The 14,614-nt window shown below is 44.2% G+C and overlaps 1 protein-coding gene across 3 annotated transcripts in view; it reads right to left on the bottom strand.

Annotated features, from left to right (window-relative positions):
• LOC119442725 (rho GTPase-activating protein 15-like) overlaps window positions 1-14,614 on the bottom strand; it is a 37,238-nt gene that overhangs the window by 5,730 nt on the left and 16,894 nt on the right. For all 3 annotated transcript variants that reach the window (XM_037707708.2, XM_049662342.1, XM_037707711.2), the window contains 4 exons: window positions 10,745-11,077; window positions 7,982-8,084; window positions 2,595-2,672; window positions 1,384-1,512 (listed from right to left, as the gene is read on the bottom strand). In XM_037707708.2, coding sequence (XP_037563636.1) covers window positions 1,384-1,512; window positions 2,595-2,672; window positions 7,982-8,084; window positions 10,745-11,077 — 643 coding nt within the window. The remainder of the gene's footprint in view (window positions 1-1,383; window positions 1,513-2,594; window positions 2,673-7,981; window positions 8,085-10,744; window positions 11,078-14,614) is intronic.

The following is a 14,614-nucleotide window of genomic DNA, read 5'->3' on the forward strand; positions in this document are numbered from 1 at the left end:
CACCTATACGATGCCTGAAAGGCATGTATTATGCCTAAATCAAGCCGCTGCACTTTCGAAGTTGTATTGGGCGACAGGAAAAGTCGAGTCACTGTTATCAGAGAAGTTAGAACGTGGTGCGCTGAGCAGTTGAGCACGAGCAGCATGCGCCTGCCTTGCCTCTGCATGTTGCAGTGGAACTCGCCCCCAGCCACTCTGTGAATAAATCGCGCATCATCCACGCCTTAGCAGTGTGCCTGTAATGCAAAGACACATAGTTCCGAAACCTACGCAGCCTCCCCCCCCCCCCCCCCCCGAAGCCTTGCTGCCCGGCGCGCGCGCGCAGTTGCACGGGCGGAGCAGAGACAGCGCTTGGCGGCTGGGAGAGGGCGCGTGGATGTGGGGAGAGGGTAGCTCGCTTGAGAGGGGCGCGAAACGGGTAGTTCACCCTGTTCGCCTGCGAGGAGGCTTGGGAAAACAGTCTGCATGTGCAAAGGGGTCAGAAGCCGTCATTATATCTCGCATTGCGGCACCGGGTTTACACCGTCCGTTCGCTGTAACCGATTGGCAGGGCTCAAAAACGTTCGCTGTACGTGCGATTTTGTGCCATTGAAATAATAGATATTTTGACGGTCGCATGGGTTTCGTTCGTTTTAAGCGAAAGTTCGTCTTAAGTGGGGCCGTAATATGTGGGCTCAACTGCATTATACTTCGTTTGGATGCAGTGAATGCGTAACTACAGTATTGTTTTCTAATCTAAGCTCTAGCAGCCACCGTCACTTTCCTCGGCCGCCTTTTATATTGCTACGTGTAACTGATGCCCAAGGCTATTTACACTTTATTTACAGGGAAGATAACGGAGGCCAAAATGGCGACGCTATCTCAAGCGGGAACCCGTCGTCTTCCTTCTCCACAGTGTAGCCACACTGTGGCGCCGGCTGTTCCGTATCATCACAGTGTGGCTCTTCAGTGTGGCTAGACTGAGGAGAAGGAAGACGACGGGTTCCCGCTTGAGATAGCGTCGCCATTTTGGCCTCCGTTATCCTCCCTGTAAATAAAGTGTAAATAGCCTTGGGCATCAGTTACACGTAACAACATATGGCTCACTCCGGCACGTGTGTCTCGTGCCTCGTGCTGCAAGCTGGGAGGTTAAAAGAAGAATAAAAAAAGAGCTTCCTTCTGCTCCTGCCATCGGTCTAAATGATTCTCAGGTCTTTTGCTTGCCGACTCACACATTGTTGTAGTGGGCCTAACCTCGGTCCCTATATAAGCCATTCTTTCTGATTCATGGATGGAATAGCCAAAAGAGAACTGGTGCAAATCAAACTGACAGTTATTATATTACAGGCAAATGCACTATTTTTGTGTGTGTGTGTGTGACATCATGAAAAACATCAGACGCACCAATTGCCTTGAGGAACTTGAGGAACAGATTGTAGGGGAAAAGAGGCTCTTTCATGTGCCGGAAGAACATCTTGAGTGCTCCTGTCAGCACATGGATGTCTTCTTCTTGTGCTAGGATGCTGTAATCATCTGCAGGTAACAAAACATAGCCATAATTACCTGCTCTGGCATCATGTGATCAGTGACCGCACTGCAACTATGTACACTCATGTCCATTTGCAGTGCACAGCACATCACTGCAAAGTCACCAAACCACACTGCCATGAACACCAAAGCCAAATACTACACCTCTATGTACAGTAGGGAAACAACAGCTTTTCTAAAAATGCAGTTTGTCCTGCCTGTCTCCAACAGCTTTTAAATTCCCACCATCATTGACACTACAGGGTGGTGTAAGCCAGTCATAAAATGGCTACTAATAGTAGCTGTATTTTCTTAGACGTCTTGATTTCATTGATGACGTTGAATTTGGCAGTGAAGAGAGAACAAGACATATAATTGATGCAAATGATACAATAGTTGTCTCTTCTCCATTTAAAGTAATTTTTAAGCAGATGTGTCTTAGGAACATATGTACTTGATACGAGAGTGTCGTTAACTCATGTGCATGCTTGTATGGAACGCTTATTTCTTTCCTTTTTGACTTGAACATAAAGAAGTTGTGAGTATCTATATGGTCTACAAATTATGATTGTCCAGTTTATGCTACTTAGAATTCTTTAGACATTTGTCTTCCCATGTGCATACACCTCTGTTCCCTACTCTGTCATTGAGGTGAACATCTAGCTTGCTGTACTTTCAACACCTGCACCTTGCGATGACTAAAACAATTGCATTGTCATTCGAGCAGGGTTCTTTAATGTGCGCCTAGATCTAACTAGCATTTTTGCATTTGGCCCCCATCGAAATGTGGCTGATGCAGCCGATACTTAACCTGCCACCGCGAGCTTAGCAGTGCAACGCCATTGACACTAAGCTACCACGGTGAGTCATTACTTTTGAGAACAAATGATTTTGAGTGCACATGTATATAAAGTGATAATGCTAAAAAAACAAATAATATTAAGGGCCTATGAATTTTACCCCGAATGATGCTGAAATGCACAGAGGCCGTACAGGTAAGGAACAAATTTTATTTTTCTAATCTGTGGCCTTGCACGCACAAAAGTGATATGCAGAAAACAAAAGTGTAAAAGGCCATGAAATCCTACCTTGATTGACATGGCACCGGACCTTCTGCACTTGAGAGAGGTTGCCACTGGCACGATAAAGACCATCAGCCGTCATGTCTGGAATAAAGAAGACACTTAGTTCACAAACATGCCATGTTTGTTCTTGCAGGAAGACTAAGAGATAGTGAAATATACTGTGGCAGCATAGCACTAACTGATGGATTGGTATATATCGTAGGGGCGTGAGAATAACGAATACTAGATTTTTATTCAAATACTGAATCAAGAAAAAAAAAAAAAGGCCAAATTAGAAATCAAACATTGAACATAAGAAAAATTTGCACAAAATTTAATGCTTAATGCAGCGGTGGCATCTGAGAGAGCACTGGTGCGTGTGCAGTCATGTGCAATCTCAGAAGCCACGACGGCAGCACCCTCGTTTTTGCAGTTCTTCGTGCGGCACCGGGTGCACTAAGCCTATTTGGACAATTTGGGCCATTTTGGAGAGAGTTGCTATCTTATTGTTGCTGTCGATATTCACGCGGCACGAGTCGGCATGAATGCGGCACAACGAGCCACTGCCATGCAAAGTTGCAAAGAGATGGTGGTTATGTGTGTTACTAATCGCCGTTATTGGGAGACCACAGTTCATCAGCGCTTCGTTTACGTTGTTGCCGATAACGGCTCGCAATGGCACTCTACCTTTCGAACTTCATACTTTTCCAGTCAAACTGACATAGAAAACGTACCTTGCGGCTCCTGGTGCGCACATGGCTGATGCTGCAGCTGTAACGGCAAGACCTTTACAAAATACCAGCATGCCGCAGTAGTTTCCGCTTCCAGCCAACTAGAACCGCTTCGCTAGTGTGCAGAATCCACTCGTATCCCGCTGATAGTAAAGTATATTACAAGCACTCGAAAAAAGGGCAGCGGCTGCCCTTGTAGTTTCGAAATGACAGGTGATTGGAACTGGCCTGGCGCCATTTTGAAAGAGCTACAACGACGCATTTCGTTATTTAGATTACATTTTTAACGGGAACTTGCAGATAGACACAGGAAAGTGCCGGGCGCATAAATATACTGAAAATCCAATTTGTGAACCCAGGTAGTGTCGAATCATAAGTGCAGATGCCAGCTTTAGTGTAATTAATTTTTTTTTGCGTTTTGAAGGGTGAGTTCACATGTAACGAACTACTGATACCACGATCACTTATTGTGGAACTACTGAGTTCATTATAAATGGGTTTGACTGTATGTGGACACAATGATACGCATGAAATTGATGTGATTTTACGCCCTAAAAAAGCCACAATTTGTCTATGAAGGGCGTCATAAGGAAGCACCCACCCCTGTGTAATAGGACGGCCCAGAGTTCTCATTGTGCACTTAGACCTACGCATGTTGACGTTTTTGCACCCTCCCCTTACTTTAAAGCACTCGCTGTGGTTGGGATCTCACAATAAGCAGCAGAATGCCAGAGAATGTAAAGTTCGTGCCAAAAGTTTTACAGACCATGGGATTTGAAGAAAAAGCTGAATACTTGCGCAGTCTGGCCATATAGCTTAGTATTCAGATTTCCAGTCAGTGCCAGCATATGCAATATACAGTAGGGGTATGCCAATACCAAATACCAAATAGTAAATTTCAAATGGAATGCCGAATCAAATCAAGAAAAAAAAGTCCAAATATCAAATCGAATATTGAATATCAGAAAATTTATCACAAAGTTTAATGCTTGCAAACCATGGGCAAGAAACAGGGTGCTGCGCATACTCTGGACTCTCATAGCATTACATAACAGTGTAGAAAGATATCAGTAACTTAGGTACATAGAAATCAAGATATACAGTCTACTCAAAAAGGGAGCTCCAAATTAGTACGCCAGCACTGACTACAGCTGAGCTCTAGTAAGTGAAGGCTGAAAATGTTATTTCCATCAATAGAATGTCAAATAGAACCAAGTGTTATATCCCCTTTGACGGTAAAAAATTAGTCGCATTTTGATGTACTGAATACCAATGAGGTTCTCAGTTACCTGCGTTTTGTGGTAATCTTTTATTGCATAGAACGTTTTGCTTTACAGTCTTCCTCCAAAATTTGCCACCTGTCAAAACTTCTGAAACCCGAAGGGCCACGGCTAATTCACCCTCTTCCCTCTATGGTCCCGTGTCACTTTTGCACGTGCCGTTTAAATCAAAAGCTAGTTTTGTGACAGGTAGCTCGAAGCTTCAAAAGAGACCACTGTCGTGTCGACTAATGGCATTGAGAACGAGAGGCCACCATACGGTGCGTCGCAATGATGATGGCAGTGAACATCATGTATTGCCTACCATAGACTTGCTTTCTTTTGTGAGGCAGTTTGTCCGCTTTCCGAGCATTGCACGGCTGCTGCGAATAGATCTGTATCGATTTGCCCCCAAACCATAATTTTAGTTGCTGACGTGCGATGAAGCAGGGACGATTAGGCCTAACGGCCTAGTCAGTGCCCTCTGTCCGCACCGCGTTATTGTCTCGATTGAACCTGTCGTCTGGACGAACCTAGCATGTAACTGACAAAGGCGGCCCCGGCTGATGTGGCACCGTTATGTGAATTGCGGCATTAGGGCACTTTGTGTGCAATACTCGCATCAGGCCGACGCTGAGGATCACATGCAGTAGGGCATGTGCTTGCAGAGACAAAGTTCGCAAACGCGTTAGCCGGAGCGTCTCATCCGCGGCATGCTCAGTGCTCCGCATGCGTTGAAAACAACGAAGTAAGGCACGGCATCGAGCACGAGAGCTCTGCGACACACGTGACATGTGGCACTGCGCGGTTTTCTATACCGAATATACTGAATACTTTAAAAAATCAAACAGATATTTGATTTGTCAATCGAATTATTTGAACGTTCATTATTCGATCTGATTCGGCGATAGTTTTCGAGTATTCACCCTAGCAAAAATTCGAATAGAAGTTTGTATTAGTCGAATACAGTTTTGTATTAGAAAAATAGAAAGTTCTATTAGTCGTACTGATTTACCTATAAGACCATGAGGCCCTGTGTATTAGACTTATTAGTCTTATACAAACAGTGTTGCGTGTCTACTAGTTTCTCTATTAGACTAATAGGTCCTATTGGCCTTATACAGAATGTTGCTGGTCTGATATAACATGCATTGCTGGATTCAGAAGTTCTTGTTTGCTGGTGAAACTTGATGAAAAAACTAGACTAGCGGATCGCTTGCTTGAAGGAAGAGGTGTTTCTAATTAATCACTGAATTATTAAAAATTCTGCTGTACAAGTGTGCAGTAGACTGCGTTCGCACGTTTGCATTAGTTTCAGCGCACTAAGCTAGTGAAACTGGCCATCTCTCAGCGACAAACACAAAAACGAAATGCTACATGGTCTTGCCAATTTTGCTTCAGTGAGCCTCGTCACGATGAGTCGTTGAGGAAAAGTTAGTGTTTACAGCACAGCAAATAATACCCCATGAAAAAAAAAAACTACCAACCAGCTGTAAGGTGCCCAATCAGCTTACGAACGACGATGCAATAGCACCAACCGTATTTGTTTGCCGCTGAAGTTTTGTCAGTGTCATATTTTCTGTTGACGTGCACATAAAGTAAATGGTAAACTTGTAACCTAAATTGCTAACTTGATACCGCATATAGAAGGCTGCAATATTTATTGACATCAAAGAGCAGTATTGCAGAGAAGAGAACAAGGCAGGTGGGAAGGTGGGAAGGACATAAAACTGCGACCATAGTCAGCCGTAGTTGCGCACAGCCCGTGTGCAGTGGCGGCTGCCATATCAAGGCGAGGCGTCATGCGAGGTGTGCGTGTTAGTGAATGAACAATGTTTTTTTTACCTGTAGTGTTAGCGCCTGCGCAATCTCATTCGTACAGTAGTATATTTGGATAGATTTATCTATAGCTGCTGTTGTGACTTCAAAACAACGCAAGGCAAATGTTTTACCCTTGTCCTTCGCGGCTTTGTGGATCTATCAGCGTGCATCGATGTGCAGCGTTTTCCCCGGCGCCGATTTACCATTTCGAGGTTATTATACTTATTGTTTATGCTTCTATAGTACAGTATGAAGTGTTTTCTTCCTCTTTTTTTTTTTTACCCTGACGATGGACGTAAGTACTCCTGTACAATGCCGTCAGGCTGATTGCTGTGTGCAGTTGCAGCAATGACATGCCTGTTTCCGACAACGCTGTGCAAGATTTCTGTCTAGAGTTCCTTATATCTGCCTACAGTTTCGATGAAACACACATCTTATGCTGATTTTGTGTGCTTTATAATTGTCCTGTCATGCCAGTACGTGGCGTCATTTTTTATTATGATAAACGTTTGAGCTAGCATATATTACATTGTCCTAAAATTAGTTTGGTAATTGCGGAGCCACATTGTTCTAATTTGGAAGCAAATATTGCCAGCTTAAACGTTTAGTGGTAGAACTAGCACCTCTGCTTTTAACTGTTTCTTCATGTGTGTATTTTTGTGCCCAGGTTCTTTTAACCACTATCCCAAAAAGACATCCTTTGGTCAAAGTCAACGAAAAGCCTTCAATCAAGATTGCTGACCTGACGATCTCGAAAGAGGAATCTGTAAAAATACATGCTGTGCTAATAAATGCTTCTAACAATTTTAGCAATTTTACCTGTTTTTCGTTCTGTATCTAGTGCATTGCACCATTTTCTTTCACACCAATAGACCTATTAGACTAACACTAATAAGCCTATTAGACTAATAGACCTATTAGACTAATATAGACCTATTAGACTAATAGACCTATTAGACCAATAGGCCTATTAGACTAAGACACCAATATCTATTAGGCTAATACACTAATAGACCTAATAGAATGTATTAGTGTGAATAACCTAATAGGCTATTAGTTTTTGAATTAGAATTTTTGCAAGGGCACACACCGTTAATATACAGTTTTACTAGGTATCACAAACTGCTTGGAAATTCTAATGTTTTCTCAGATCACATGGCCTGTAAACTTTTGACATCGACTGTATGTGTGCACAAGTAAGGAGATTGAGGTGCAAGTGGCTGGTGTAAGCAGCAAGAATTTTAGACAGCCCTGATGGCATGCAACAGTGTGCCAACATGTACAGCATGGTCATTTAGAAGCAGCCAGTTAGCGTTCCGCCACTGATTACACTTGAGATAATGCATAAAGGTGGGCAAACTATTTTGTGATGCATGGTGGTTGCTGAACACAAGGTATCACCCACTGTTGACACCAACAAAGTTGATGAAATGTCCAGTAATAATATCATAGGATTGATTAGCAGTAGGGTGTTCATTTTATGAGTGGACACAACGTCCATGCAGCCATGCTACTGAGACACATTGGTACATTTTTAAAGCTTGTATGACACCAGCCCCGGTACTCAAACTGATGCAATCCAAGTGGTAATGCTACGCACCTCTCCTCTCGATCTCGAGGATACATTCCTGGACAAACCGAGGCACGTTTGATCGGTCCTTCTCACACAAGTGTGCCAGTGTGCAACCAAACACAGGCTCATCCTGTTAAGAAAAAGAAGTGCACAATGTTTACAAGTGAACAATCAGGACATAGCAGATGAACAGTAAGTGTTACATAGCTACGACCACTCATAAGTGAAGAGCATTTATAGCTAAAGAAGTACTGACATATTTTCGAAGTTGTAAAAACCCTACCCCACACTTCTTGCATGTAAAGTATGACAATTAACAAGCATGAAGGTTAGGGAACACCACCATAAGGTATTTAAATTTAATAATAATAATGGGGCTGGAAATGCCGGACCTGGCATCATTGCCATTATCGCGACATGGCACAAAGCAAAATTTGCTGACTTCATGTAGCAGTAAGGCTAGACATTATGGTGTTCCTCATGAAAAAGTAGGTAAAGGCTTAGAGTGCTTAGACCTTCATGTAAAGGGACACTAAAGGCAAATATTAGGCAAAGCTAAAGCGATAGATTAATGCTCAAGAACGGCAACCACATGCACGCAATATTCGAGCGACGGGACAGGTCGCGGCATGGAGCAACCACATGGACGCAGCATTACAAAAAAAGTTGCGACAAATTTATATTGTTGTATGAATAAATGTAATCGTGCACCCTAAAGAAATTGAAAACGTACCACAAGGCCAATGTTTTAACCAAGGTGTATTAAATCCAGCTTTAACACGCTGTCATCGCCAGTGAAAATCCGTTCCATGTCGCCAGCGTGAAATGTCTAGCACCATCTCGTGAGCAAAGCTCAAAATACTTTAGCAGCTCTTCGTGGCATCTCAGGCCTAACAGCGTCAAAACAAGCAACCGATCTCAATGATATCGACAAGACAGCGATTTTGTCCTCGATACTTTGTCTTCAGCGTGAGATTATATTATTTATTTTTATCTTTAAAATACTTAAGCAGCTCTTGGTGGTATCTCAGGCCTAACAGTGCCAAAACAAACAACCGATCTCAATAATATCAACAATACAGCAATTTTGTCCTCGATACTTTGTCCTCAACATGAGATTTTACTATTTATTTTTTGCTGTCACGGCAGAGAGTAAGTTGCAAGAGCGAATTCAGATTGAAGCGGGCCGGCTGGTTGCTTCAATGTTGTGGTGCAATCATGCTGTCCCCGGCGCAAGTCGCCTTATGGACTTCCAGGCAACAAGTAAAATTTTCTGGCTGGCAAAAAACTGGCGACGCAACAAGCGAAAGCAACGGATTACCCTCCATGATGGCAAAACCTGTCGCTTGTCGTTGTCGCTTGAAAATCGCTTGCATGCGCTTGTGCCTTTATTTGTGGCAGCCGCACTGATCAACACGAACGGAGCCAGCCACTTTATCGTGACGTCATGACTCATGCACCTTCTGGGTACTGAAACTGCTTGGGAGAAATATATATTTTTGTAAATTATTCAGGATACGTGGCATTCCTCAGTGTTTTGCTTAAGGCTTAGAGTGCTTAGACCTTCATTTAATAGGGCACTAAAGGCAAATATTAGGTAGAGCTAAAGCGATAGGTTAATGCTCAAGAGCGTCTAAGGAGTCAATATAATTGCGAACAGAGCTTTAGTCGAGGAATTGAGATAAATGCAGGACACAATTTTGCAGGACACGATTTAAGACTCCCTTGCGACATTGAGGTATAGCCTGATGATGTAGACACTCATAATTTTGTCCCTAGTACTCAACCACTGGTAATAAAAAGATCATTGCATAAGGTGGAAGTAAATGCAACTTGTACAGTTTTATTCCATGTTTAGAAAAAAGAACTCATTGAAGTTACCCTTCACAACGACATGGGCGGTTGAAATGTTTCGTTTTCACTCGACTCTGCGCCGCCCGCGATTTCATGTTTCAGTATTTTCGTTAGTGCATAGTGCTACGCTAGTATTGTTGGCTCGCGCAACTCATACAAACTGCAAGTAGCAGAGAATGGCACGTCTACATGATGTTGTGGGATGCCAGAACGGTCCACCAATACTGTCTTGGTTCGGTTTCTTGGCTATTTTCTCAACTAAGTATTTTCTTGGCATGAAACAAGCACTTCGAGGTTTCTGGAATGGTATTTTAGCAGTTCACGTTGACTTAAAGGAGCCCTGAAATACTTTTTGAACATAGTAAAAAAACATAGCAAAAATGTTACATACTCAGTAATAGATAATTGCTCATTTTGAGTTAAATAAATTTAAAATGTATATGTCTGCGATCTCTGAGAGAGAAAAATCATTATTTCATTTTTGCACGGCGCGTAGCGGCGTCTGCTGCATGCGGCTTCCGAGATGGCAGCGGCGTTCTATGTAGTCTACCACGGTCGCCACGACGAGCCCTTTCCTTGCCACGACACTTAATTTTTGGCCGGGGCTTTGCCCTCCTGGCTTCTCCACGGCGTAGCTTCCAGCGTGGTAGCAGAGATGAAAAGAGAGAGAAAGCTGGGTATCGATGTAATAAAGCCGCTTATAGTTGAAGGATTTGACAAATTTTTGTGGCATGAGATTCATAGGACGACATGCTTTAATAGTGAGGCCATTCTATGATTAGCTAAAGAAGGGTTTAAGGGCGCCTTTAATATTTGCTTTTAGAGCCCCTTTAATGCAAAGAAATGAAAAAGTCAACTTTCATGTCAGTACTCCTTTAAGCAGGAGAGCAGTATTGCATATATTATTAGAGCATGCTTTCAAGACACTAAACAAACCTTAAAGATGCCTTTCTCCTGAAGGCTTTCCAGTGTTGGCCTTCGAACAAAAAACTGCCGAAGCTTGTTTCGAATGCGGTTCTTTCGCTCCTGGGGGCTCTGGCTTCCACAGGTGTCCACCACACTAGTAGCTTGTAACTGTGGCTGCTGTGCAACATCAGAAGTCGGTGCAGGCGGTGATGCTGGCTGGCGAATGGACTTGGATCGGCTAGCCTTCTTGCTACGCCGAGATGCAAAGCTGGATGAAGGTGGAGGTGCACTTTCCTCGGGAGGGGGAGGTGGAGCGGGAGGCTGTTCCGGCTGCCAGCCCATAACGAGGCCCAAACCGTTGGGCTGTAAAAGATGACAAAAACTGTAACTGACAAAAGTACTCCTATTTGTCCTATTTTTGTTTTACAGCAGTAGCTATTCTTTCAGTGCTGGATGTGTCTGTAGAACTATCTAAAGGCTGTTCCACAAGACTAGCTGCCCTTCATTACAGCATTAATTGCTTTGGGTGGCTGACTTGCAATTTCTATAAATGTTTCCTCAATATTCTTAATAGTTATAAACCACTAACAGTGGCAGTAATAGATTCCAGCACAAGCACGTTTATTTTAATTTAATATAGTATTACTATAACTGCAAAGCTGGGTTCTGTGTTTAATATTGTAAGCAGTGTCAGTTGTGGGGTCTCAAACGTGCTCTGGGGACAAAGAAATGACAACACAGTAGCGGAAACAACCAAAAGGGCATTTATTATGCCTTCTATACACCAATGTCTGCTAGCCGAATCACAACCAAAGGAACATGCTGATGGGTGCTAACAAATCGCGGAAGTCTGACACACCGTGACAGGATATCGAGCCAATATATTCACCCCAAGCCGGACACCAACCCCTAATAATTCGCGTGTAGTCACGCAGAGACACATTCGAACAATCGAGCTCGTCCATCCCAATGGCCCGCTCCGAAGCCTCTCGCAGGTTGGTCCCGCGAAGAGTGTCAGCGGGCATGCAAAACATCCGCACATGGCGCCGACCTCAAGCCAAAGAGGAAGAGACCACTTTCTTTTTTATGCCTGAGTAACCCCACCGTTACGTCGCGCAACACTCGTGCGATCTCTTGTACTATTCCACCATTATGTGTGCCGCTGGCGATTGGTATACCAATCGCCCACACAGCTACACGGTGAAGCAGGATCACAGGGGATGCGAGAGCCATGTGGGAAAAACATCGAGGGACACGTGACAGTCGAGCATCCCCACACAGTATGTTAAAAATAACCCTAAAAGTAACCCGAAAGGGGCACCAACGAGCGACTTCATGGTAATCAGAATTAAAAAACTATTTTAACAGAAGCAAATGCACACATACATCTTGTAAATAATGTGACTATACTGCAGCACACTAAAAGGGCACACTAACTACACCACATAAACCACATTTGTAGTTATAATAACAAGAAAAAGTGTTTGTAAACATATAGGCCTCCTCCTGTTTGGGCAAAATATGAGTGGTTTTTCATTAAAGCTGCTTAATGAAAGCTGCTAAAGGTTGAAAGTAAAACATAAGTTTGCACTCTACACATGTCAGTACAGGAACGTTTGCAACTGACAATGCAAGAAATGACCCAACACAGCCGCGCTTCTTTTTTACTGGTTATTACGTTCCTGAAAAACACAATCTTTTGTCAGGAATGTTCAGTGCATTGCCAAATTGCAATCATATGAAGCATTTTCCAGCCGCTAGATTTAATGTAAACAAGAAAAGGTGCGAGGCACGCGCGATCGAGAGCAGTAGGCGCCCACAATGACAGCTTTCTCATAGTACATGCCCGCCCATGTCACGTGATAATGCCGCCACGCATTTGGTTTTCTGTTCCGATACCAGAAAATCTCTTTGTACATCGTCATTTGCAGCTATCACCTCTAATGCAATACGATAAGCATCTTCTCCTATCCATTTCGCAGTGCGTATGGCATAGTGCCGTTGGAAGCGTACTGCACACTTTTAAAAGGTGATAGACGAAACGTTCGCGTCCCCTGCTACAGGCGGCACGAATTCAGCATAGAGATGTAAAGGAAACAGAAAGACTGGTAAAACAACTCTTCCCTTTTCTCTTTGTTTTTCAGCACAGAAAATGTGGGAAAAAGCCAATAAAATTTTAACATACAGTAATACGTGCTGTGCATTGCATACAATTCTAGAAGCGATGACGACAGCAAGAAAAATGCAGCACAGTTTACAAATGTTTTCGTTATATGCTTTCTGTTTCGTTTTGAAAAAGTAGCGTAGCATGCGTAAATACAGGATGCCCTCAGAATCCAGGACTGGCGTCTGGGACTCTGCAAGGCACATGGAACCGTCAACCTGGTGGCAAAGCCTTTGCGCTAATCAGCTGCAGATACCTTGGCCATCTGCCAGTTGTGAATGAAACTGGTCTTTGTTTGGAAATGTTCTTAACTAGGTTCGCAATAGACTCACAAGTAAACATGCTTGAAAGCTAGGCTATGTACAATCAAATTTGAATGTGGGAGCAGCGGTGATCGATTCTATGCGAGAGTGTGTCCAGTGAGAGTGACTCTGACACTGAGTGAACCTTATCTCAGTTATCAGATTAGAAATCTCTCATAGAAGAGAAGAAGGCTGTCATTCCGTTGCATTCACGTTCTCTGTATAATTATTGCATGTCCTGTGTAGAACATACGTGTAGCAGTAGCGCACCCAGGATTTCTGCCAGGGGGGGTTGACAGTTTGCCAATATCATCTAACCAGCACTAATTTCGATTTCTTCACTGGTAAATTGTCAAAAAAATGCGCTTTTTGCAAGTGTGCAGACGATTGCGCATCTTACATCTTAGTTGCAGTACTCAAATGCGTAAGGAAAGAAAAGGGGTTAAACAAAAGGGGGGGTTAAGTCGGCCTCAGGGGGGGGTTACAACCCCCGAATCCCCCCCCCGTCGGTGCGCCACTGACGTGTAGATATTGAAACTAGTCAGCAACTTTCGTGTAAGACCTATGCAGAATACGAAAAGCAGGGGGAGCTATTAAGCCACTGCAGGATGGAGCTCTTGCATAAGTGGGACATGGCAGTCAGGCCAACATAAAGTGATGGCGATATGGTGTAGCAGCATCCGAACAGCCAGTTCACCTTGCCAGCAAAAAACAAAGATTACACACATCAACGCAACTTCAAGCTGATATATTTGTGCCTCAGGACAGTTTGAGCTGGTGCTTGACAGGTTCAATCAAATTGACAAAGCAACCCAGAACATGCGGAACATGCGTGTACATGCCGACGTCTCAGCCACGCTACCGTAGCCACAAGTAGAAAGTGGCAGCGAACCCTTCTTTCTCCTTTATGCTTCCTCTACTTTCTAGTCACGTGTTGAGCTTGCACGCTGCAGCTACGGCGCAGAGGGAAGCAGCGGCGCTGTCCCAGGCTGGCCAACGAAACTGCCCCACGCCGGCAAACGCCCGCTTCCCGATAACGGCAGAAAACGAAACTTTGGGGGAGCTGGCGCTGGGCCAGCTGGGCGGCGGGCGCGCACTGTGACAGTCGAAAGTGAGGGAGCTACGAGGGAGGGCGAGGGGAGCCACCGAAGCGGCGGAGTTGCCGAGGCGAAATCCGCTTCCCTGCCGCCCTCCTCCCTCACATTCCACGGTCTCCGCGTGCACCCTTCGCCGTGATGTGCCGGCGCCGCCCGCTCCCTGAAGTTTCGTTTACTGCCGTTATCGTGAAGTGAGCGTTGGCCGGCGGCAGTTTCGTGGCGCTCGCTCGCTATGCGTGCCGTGATATTTCAAGACTCGCACTCAAGATTCTGGTTTCAGCCTCACTGGCTGTTCGTTTGCACCATGTGCCCTTCTCCTCCACTTCGTCTCTCCTTC

The sequence above is a fragment of the Dermacentor silvarum genome, chromosome 2 (genome assembly GCF_013339745.2).
Source record: "Dermacentor silvarum isolate Dsil-2018 chromosome 2, BIME_Dsil_1.4, whole genome shotgun sequence".
NCBI classification, from domain to species: Eukaryota; Metazoa; Arthropoda; class Arachnida; order Ixodida; family Ixodidae; genus Dermacentor; species Dermacentor silvarum.